The 9,529-nt window shown below is 43.6% G+C and overlaps 1 protein-coding gene across 1 annotated transcript in view; it reads left to right on the top strand.

The window, feature by feature from the left end:
- The window catches only part of tacr1a (tachykinin receptor 1a), a 66,342-nt gene extending 57,629 nt beyond the window's left edge, over window positions 1-8,713 (top strand). The window contains exons 4-5 of the mRNA XM_074637053.1: window positions 1,126-1,322; window positions 7,431-8,713. Of these exons, the coding sequence (XP_074493154.1) occupies window positions 1,126-1,322; window positions 7,431-7,776 (543 nt within the window). The 3' untranslated portion in view covers window positions 7,777-8,713. The remainder of the gene's footprint in view (window positions 1-1,125; window positions 1,323-7,430) is intronic.
- Window positions 8,714-9,529: the final 816 nt, after the last annotated feature.

Consider the following 9,529-nt stretch of genomic DNA (forward strand, 5'->3'; position numbering starts at 1 on the left):
TTAGAATATCAATAACTACAGACGCTAATAATGAATAAATAATATAAAGATATTGTGCCAGTAGAGATGGTTCCTGGTCCTCTAAGCAGGACTCAGTCCACAGTAGAAATACAGACTGCAGCTTGCACTTGTCTTTATTAGTATTAGATCAGTTCAGACATAAACAGCTAATCCAGCTGTGATCAGCTGCTGCTGTCATCAGAAACGGACGTCGCTTCACGTGACGCTTCAGAGGAAACGACCGTCTCATGTCTCTTCAAACGTATTTCCTTGTTTCCTCTCTCCTCACATGGTTTCCTTGCGTCTCTCCATGCTTCCATGGTGGGAGGGACTAAGATGCAAGGAAAAGACGCAAGTGAGGGAAACAGGGATGCAATTAAGAGCTTTGGGATGCAGCCTTAGATGAATGGCATCCATGGTATTATATCTGCTAACGTTAGCATTAAGTCACAGACTCTTCTCTCCTACCGGCCGTACAGCTACAGGATGGAGACGTGTCCGTGGGAGAAAGGACATGACATATCTCAGCAGCTGTGGTAGACAAAAATCTTAGAAGCAACCTTTTTAAGCAAACATACTGCAAACACACATTTTTCAGTCTTCCTTATTGACTGTAAAAATCTCTTGATCATGTTACATGTGCAGGACAGACAGCCGTCTGCCTCCAGATCTGTGGCGTCTCTCCATCTATTATTTTCAGTTCATTGCCAGAGACAGAAAGTTCAAAGCCGAGGAGTTTTTTTGTGGACGGACAGATTGGTCACCACTTGTTGAGGAAACAGAGAGGCTGGTTAAAGAGAGGAGAGTCTCAGAGGAGACAATCAGTGTAGAGCAGCATCATTAGAGATCAGTAAAACAAGCAGAAACCTGACAGCACCGCCTGTAACACAGTTCGGATTGATGGTTTTATATGTATTCTGTATTATTTATGGAGCATGTGTTCTGTTGGACTGTTTATGACAGGATCATTGAGTCTGGTCTTTTGAAAACCTGTAGCATCTCTTGCAGCATGAAGGCTTTTGCAATAATAATAATGGTGTAGTGATGTAAAATACATGGACACACACCAGAATGGACAGGGAGGACAAAATGAAGACAAAATGGTGCTGTGGTGTGTCCCGACAGGTGGTGAAGATGATGATCGTGGTGGTGTGTACGTTTGCAATCTGCTGGCTGCCCTACCACGTCTTCTTCCTGCTGCACCAGTTCTTCCCCGACATGTTTGAAGAAACTTTTATCCAGCAGGTCTACCTGGCCATCATGTGGCTGGCTATGAGCTCCACCATGTACAACCCCATCATCTACTGCTGCCTCAACGACAGGTTGGTCAGCACCAAACACACACACACATCCTACATCCTATTACTCATTTAGCTATTGGAAATACACACAAATACATCCTATGGGTAAGCAGATGAGAAAAGATGTGTTTTGAGGCGGGACTGGAATATGGTGAGGGAATCGGAGTCTCTGATGAGATTGGGGAGTGAGTTCCAGAGCTTGGGAGCTGCCCTGGAGAATGCTCTGTCCCCAAAGCTGCGGAGTTTGGACTTGGGGGGGGTTTGGCACCCCTATGGATGAATGGCACCCCTTCGGATGAATGGCACCCCTATGGATGAATGGCACCCCTTCGGATGAATGGCACCCCTATGGATGAATGGCACCCCTATTGATGAATGGATGGCGCCCCTATGGATGAATGGATGGCGCCCCTATGGATGAATGCCCCCCCTATGGATGAATGGCGCCTCTATGGATGAATGGCAAGCCTATGGATGAATGGCACCCCTATGGATGAATGGCGCCCCTTTGGATGAATGGCATCCCTATGGATGAATGGTGCCCCTTTGGATGAATGGCACCCCTATGGATGAATGGATGGTGCCCCTATGGATGACTGGATGGCGTCCCTATGGATGAATGGTACCCCTATGGATGAATGGATGGCACCCCTATGGATGACTGGATGGCACCCCTATGGATGAATGGCAACCCTACGGATGAATGAATGGCGCCCCTAGCATTGGCCTATTCCGCCTATAGGGCCACCTCTGCAGGAAGTGCTGAGTTTCATTGACAACAGCTTGATAGAAGCAATGAAATGAAATAGTGAATGACAGTATTGTTGTATTGTTGGTATGCACTGATTTGGTTTTTATTCATGTTGTTATTGATGGCCATTATTTGAATACTGGAGTACTTGTAGTACTTGTAAATCATTTCAAAAGTATTATTACTACTTCATTTCCTCCATGGGTGCAGTGTTTTGTTACATTATTCATAACTCCATGGTTTGAATCATCTCGTCATTTATTAATTTCCAATACAGACTCCTGATTGGTGATGATATCCTGAAAAACCTTTTCAAGATCATGACAAAATAATAGCCTCATTTGTTGAGGGAATATGTCCACATTTTTAAAGAAAAGATGACATCACTTCAGGGGGAAAACATGATGTCCTTGTTTAGCAGCGATCATCACACACAGTCACAGAGTCAGTAGTCCGTCCTCCACCGCTGCCTCAGTAAAGCAGATGACAGCTCAGTGGAGAGGCTGCTGATTCTCCACACTTCAAAGACTTCCACACATGAAGTGAAGTTAGAACAAACTTTATAACCCTCTCTGAGACTGAATCCCACTGTGAACATCAACTATTTACTGTCAAACTGTGGCCTTATCTGTATTCTGCCTGTCAACAGAAATATCAATGAATAAAAAGATGGTTGTTATGAAAATGAAGGCAGATGGTCGTCTCTGCTTGTTGTCTTTAATCAATCACCTCCCATTGTCTCATTGTCTTGCACCGCGGCCACCTGTTAATTGTCTTTGTGCTGTCAGAGAAATGAGATTTCACACTTTCGCCTCCTGGAAGAGTCCTAAAAATGAGAGTATGTGGGCTGGATGTCGGTGAGCGCAGGGTTAGTCATCATCATTCTGTATAGGAGAACTCTCTATCAGCTCAGCTATTTAAATTCAAATGTGTGACCGATGATGGTCCTCTCATCTCATCTCCAAGCATCTCTCCTCATCCCTCTGCTGCTCTCAGAGATTGACATTTCCCCTTTTTCCCTCCTCTTCTCCTCTTCATCCATCTATCTGTCTGTCTGTCTGTGTTGGTGTGTTTACTGACGTCTGATTTCTTCATCTCTTCTTATTGTTCAGTCATCTCTTCCCTCTGTGCTTTATCCTGCTGAAATGAGCCTTTCAATAAAGGTCATCAGTAAATGTCACTTTTAGTGTTAATTAACGTGAGAGGGCTTCAGGTACACAGTCTTTGCTCTTTGCTCTTTGCTCTGTCCTTACATTCCATCTCTACCAGTCAGTCTGTTCCTCTGTTCTGGTGCAGACAGTAAACAGTCGGTCAGATGGGGAACATTTCCACATCGGCTGCTTTAGATGGTGTGAAGTGGAAGAAAAATGTTGACAGCTGAATATGTAAATACTTCCAGAGCCCGAGAGAGAAAAAATATACATATTGAAGCCACAGTTTACTAATTTGTGCACACAAGATATAATTTTTGCCTCAATTTAATGAAATCGTGGACACGTTTTGATTAATTAAAGCGCACAAGATATAATTCATGACCTCAATTTAATGAAGATGTTGGCAGGTTTTGGTTCATTTGCAGGAGATAAATGCACATAGAGAGAGCCAATTACAGAGAACCATTACACACAGCTGTTCGGCTGGTTCCATGTAGTGCACGTAGCAGCAGACTGCTGAAAATAACCACAGAACCCTCCGTGTTAATGTGCACATCAGACGTGTGGTTTTGATCCATTATTCTATCACATCAACAGGCGTGTTGGAGACGGACACTTTGAAAAGAGTTCAGCTCCACCGACGGCTCTGCCAAGTGCACTTCTGGTACTTTTGTGGTCAGGTGCACTTGGCACACCTGTTGCACACTTGGGCACAGGGTGGTAAACATTATTATCGGGGGGCTGATTAGAGGCCAATCATATTCACTAATCTCACCCCCTTTAATCGGAGACCTCCCCGTCATGACGCACTGACAGTCTTTATCACATCCTGGCACCGGGGGTTCTGTGACGGGTTCTACTGAGGGAACAAAAATATATACTGTATGTATGTTTCTCTCCACTCAGCAAATACTGATACGGTTCAGGACACTGTGTTGGGATTTTATTTCTCTCAGATTTCTGTAAACTACACTGCAACAACATTGATGCCATTTACTGTATAGTATGACTAAACTCTTCATTTTATGATTGCAGTTTATTAAAGAAGCATAAAGTACACAGTCCATGTAGCTGACCTCATCCATGATCTTCATCCCTGCCACGCCTTTAACACATGAAGTTGTAATGTCTTTGGTGTACACTGACCAGCAAATGAAGAGTTAAAGGGACCGTAATGTGTTTATTCAAATATATTCCTCAGTAATGTCAGGTGTTGCATGTGTATTTTCAGCGCTGGTGGGTGATCCAGTAGTTCATGTGCACCATTTTGAAATGTGCACATGAACCAAACTAAATGAGACTAACCTGGTTAAATAAAGGCTAATAATAATAATAATAATAATAATAATAATAAATTAGACTAACCTGGGGCCTGTTTCACAAAAGCAGAATAAAGATATCCAGAATAAGAGAGAAAGCGAGGCTTGACCTAGTCTAGTCAGTTCATCCTGGCTTAATTGGTTTCACGAAGGCCAAGCCCGGCTGAGGAGGAGAGACTAGGTTTAGCCAGGCTGAGGAGGAGCGACTAGGTGGAGCCAGGCTGAGGAGGAGCGACTAGGTTGAGCCAGGCTGAGGAGGAGCGACTAGGTTGAGCCAGGTTGAGGAGGAGAGACTAGGTTGAGCCAGGCTGAGGAGGAGAGACTAGGTTGAGCCAGATTACGAGATTACCTATAACATTACATTGACTCACCTCTGCTGTTAACTGAAACCGTCATCATTTAACCATTCAAGGAGTTACCGTCACTTCACCTTAACAATGAGCGGCTGAAGTTAATATATTATTTAGGAAATTTACTATGAAGATTAATTACAACCACTAATCCACAATGCTAGAATACGACGAGACCATATTCTGTATATATAACAATGATTAATACATTATGTTACATACTGTACATGCTTACAGTGTGAACTGGAATGATCACTTACTTCTCTTTCTAATTCCCTCAATGTCTTTTTATCTCCAGATCTGTCCAAGTCCTGCAGTTTTTTTGTGGTTTTAAATGTCAACTCTTTTTAAATAAATCACTTTTTTCATTGATATTTGCACCTCTGCAAATTATATTTGCTTTTTTAAGTGTGGGCTGTAATTCTTTAAAACACATTAGTTAGCACAGCAGGAATTGTGCATGGTGTGCCCCATCATACTAGCATTATTTATATAGAAAGAAAGAAAGATGGAAGGCTGGATGTAGCCTATGTCAATGGGAATATTTTTTTTATAATTTAGTCCATAATGGATAAGAAGTCAGTGATGTGGTGCTCATGGAAAACATCATTTTTAACAGGACCCAGATACTGTACAGCCTGAGAGCAGCCTGGCGTCGTAGTGAGAGTTATGTGTAGGACATCCACACCATGCAGAATTAAGAACTGATATGTGTTTTACAGAATTCACAAACTGTCGGATGTCTGTACAGCACACACTGAACAATACATACTGAGGGGATTAGAAAGAGAAGGAAGTGATCATTTCAAAGTACACTGTCAGAATACACAGTAACAGGATGTATTAATCATTGCTGTGTGTTTCTCCCCCAGCAGACCCAATACATGTACAGTATATATACACTACATAGTTACTGGTCCAGTGAACTTTATCAGCTATTTCTAATCAATAATATATTCATCAACCTCTAACAACAATATGAACAGCAGTCTTCATAAACACAATATAACCGTAATAATGATTATCACATGAATGATTACAAAAATAAAAATGAATGATGATCACAATGTTAAAATAAAAGTACTTAGCTGAATGGTGGTATGTATTCAGTTAGTACTTATTGTTATTAGCATTCAAATATGGTATTTTAATGCAGGCTAATAACAATAAGGCAAAATACATGCATAAGATCATGGACTAACTGTAAAAAAACACACTGGTTTCTGATTGGAGTGACTGCTAACTGAACCGATAAGACACCAGGATAAATTAAGCCTGGCTGTTAGCCTGGTCTGGAGCAGGCTAACTGCACAGAATAAATCTCCATGGTAACTGATGTGCCACTGCGTTCGTGAAACCGAGTCAAGGCTAAATTTAGCCAGGATAACTGGAAAACCCCAGTTTAATCCGTTATCTGGGTTTTGTGAAACAGGCCTCAGAGGCCTGAGGCCTGTACTACGAAGCAGGATTTGGCATTAGCGAGGTAACTTCAGGGTTAACCCTTCAGGGTTTTCCGTCCTACGACAGTGGATCACTTCTTACCGGGGTAGATCACCATGGTAACTTATGCTGAACACCTAACCTGCTTCGGAGCAGGTTATGTTCCAGATAAGAGATCAACTCGTATAAAAGCACCTCCTACTGACCAATCAGAGCTCAGTGAGTAGATTGTATGATAATATACACAAATATGAAGAAGTTTAAGTCATAATCCAGACTATAAACAACACAGTTTAAACTGACAGATGCAGGAAGGACAGCTGGATTTATGCTGTGGGTGTTTACCACTTTGAATTATATTTTTATATTTATTTTTTTTTGCTCTTGAGTCCGTTTCACACCGCCGGAGAGGGGGGACGCAGCTGAAAGAAGGTTGAAATCGTCATAGACGCCACATGTTACTCTTAGGGTACAAAGAAGTGTAATCCATTCATCTATTCGACTCTTGAAAGCTACATCTGACTTTTGATAGTTCCGTTATATTAATAACACTGTTAATTTACGCATTCAAACATCGGGAGTTTTTTCTTTTACTCTTTCTCCTTCCTGCATTTGGCAGCTTCATCTGTGTTACTTTTAGTCTGGATTAAGTGTTTCATTTCTTAGTATTTGTCTAATATAGTTTCTTCCTTTGTAAAATGTGCCGCTCTGCCTGTCTGTCTGTAAATCTGTGGACTTGTCCATGTCTGTGATCGGTTATATACTGCAAACACCTTCCCGTTCATGTGAACGCGCTCACATCCAGAATGAGAAACCCTGGGTTGATTTACCGAGTAGATAACCACCGTTGTAGGACCGCTTAGCGTGATCTCGTTTGTTAGGGTTGGTGAAGCCAGATAACGAGAAGATACCCTGGGTATGTTGAACTCGCTTCGTAATACAGGCCTCTGGTTAAATAAATGCTAATAATAATAATAATAATAATAATAACAATAATAATAATTATAATAATATTAAACTAGACTAACCTGATTAAATAAAGGCTAATAATAATAATAATAATAATAATAATAATAATAATAATAAATGAGACTAACAGTGTTTTTCTTTCACAGGTTTCGTGCCGGTTTTAAACAAGCCTTCCGGTTCTGTCCCTGCGTCCCTCGAGGCTCTTACGAAGGCCTCGAACTCAAGTCCACTCGCTACCTTCAGACCCAGACGAGCGTTTACAAGGCCAGCCGGATGGAGACCACCGTGTCCACCGTCCTCCAGGTCGGAGATGACATGGAGCAGCCCAAGGCCAAGGTGGTAGCGGGTACAAGGCCCGGTGGGGCGGCGGTCGGAGCCAGACCACATAGCTCCTCCCTGGACCTCACCTCAAACGGGTCATCGTCCCGGAGCGTCTCCAAAACCGTATCGGAGACGTCCAGTTTCTACTCCAGTAACAACCTGCAGGAATAGAGCCAGCGGGGACAGTGAGGCAGCTGATTGGTCACATCGCTGCTGGCTCCTGTGTGTTCATGCTAAAGGACGGCGTGAATGTGTGAGTGTGTCTCAGACTGTTGCTCAGTTCATTCACAGCGGAGCGTTATGTTGGCTCATTTACAAGTGAGACTAAGTCCCTGTTCACTGAGCGCTGTCCTCCCCCACAACGCTGTCCTCCCCCACAACGTGGTCCTTACCCACAACGCTGTCCTCACCCACAGTGCTGTCCTCACCCACAAGGTGTCCTCACCCACAGCGCTGTCCTCACCCACAGTACTTTCCTCACCCACAACGCTGTCCTCACTCACCCACAACGCTGTCCTCACCCACAACGCTGTCCTCACTCACCCACAACGCTGTCCTCACCCACAACGCCCTTCTGCTGCTCACAGGTCATAATGTACTCCCATCAGAGACGTTCGCTCAGTGACTAAACAAGTGATGACGAGCACTTCGATGACGAGAGCACATTCAAGTTCAGAAGCTCCTCCGATCTTCACAGCAGACTGAAGGTTCACACATCCTCACTCTCACATGCTGTGTGACTTCACAGAGTCTATTTTGGAGCGGCGCTATAACACGAGAGCAGCATGCCGTGAACACAGCGGCTCCTCCTTTAACAGAGTGTTCTCTGTGAAGAGACTAATGGAGGAAACCTGGTTTTCACAGGGAGCTACTGGAGATACAAGAGGTGATGATGGAACTCTGAACTTTGCATACATGTGTGTGTGACCTCCTAAGTGGTCCAGTGTGCAGGATCAGTGCCTGTCTGGCTGGAGGAGCGCTCTCAGGATCCCCTGCAGGCGGGCTGAGAAGTTAGAGCAATCACCTGAAACACCGGCAGCGCCTGGCACCGCTTTCATCCGGCTAAACGTTGACTTCAACAGCTGGGAGCATCATCTCTGAAACGTAGAGATGCATTCAGCTCAATGCAAGATTTAGTTCTCTGTGACACCACTAAACCCTCTGACCCTGGTGTGGCGCTCAGAGATGGATCTGCAGTGGAGAACAGATGACATGTTCAGGTTTCACAGTAAGAAGTGAGGCCTCGGCTACAGTCTGTGTAGCTCCACCGTCATCAAACACATGATGCTGGTGGTGATCTGAATGCACGCCGTCACCCCTCCACCTGGCAGTAACATGCACTCTGTGTCTTAATGTGGCTGGATTATATTCATTTGTGTGCTTTTTCTTAGTCGTGTTTGTTAACGTGTCATCTCTGACCTCCTCTATCAGATCTTCATCTCTCTCATATTTTATACGCTGTCGCTCCACCAGACTGTAATCCAGTCATACGGGATGCATGTTAGTGTCATCTTTAAAGGGCGTGGTGCACGTTGTTAGAGCGTAGCTCTCTTTAGGGATGTGCCTCGCTGTGTAGCATAACGTCTGTAAAAGAGCGAGAGGAGCGGAGACGCCGCTCACCCTGCTTGGCTCCAGGAGAAGGTTGGTTAGGTAACGGCGGCTACGGAAGCCCGCTGGATAAAACCGTCTTAACCTCTGACACACAAACATACAACCACTGTAAAAAATGACAAGATTGGCATGGGATTTCAGTGACAACATTTTAATCTTGTCTCATAAATTATACAGACTGTAGTTTGTATAAGTAGTTTTATTGGTTTCAACTGATTTCACTTTATATCCAGATAATCAGACTCCATGCACAGTTTAGAACGGTTTAATGGAAGCCAGAATAGTTTTACTACAAATATCCTGGAGTGAGTTT

The sequence above is a fragment of the Sebastes fasciatus genome, chromosome 6, assembly GCF_043250625.1.
Source record: "Sebastes fasciatus isolate fSebFas1 chromosome 6, fSebFas1.pri, whole genome shotgun sequence".
In the NCBI taxonomy this organism is placed as follows: Eukaryota; Metazoa; Chordata; class Actinopteri; order Perciformes; family Sebastidae; genus Sebastes; species Sebastes fasciatus.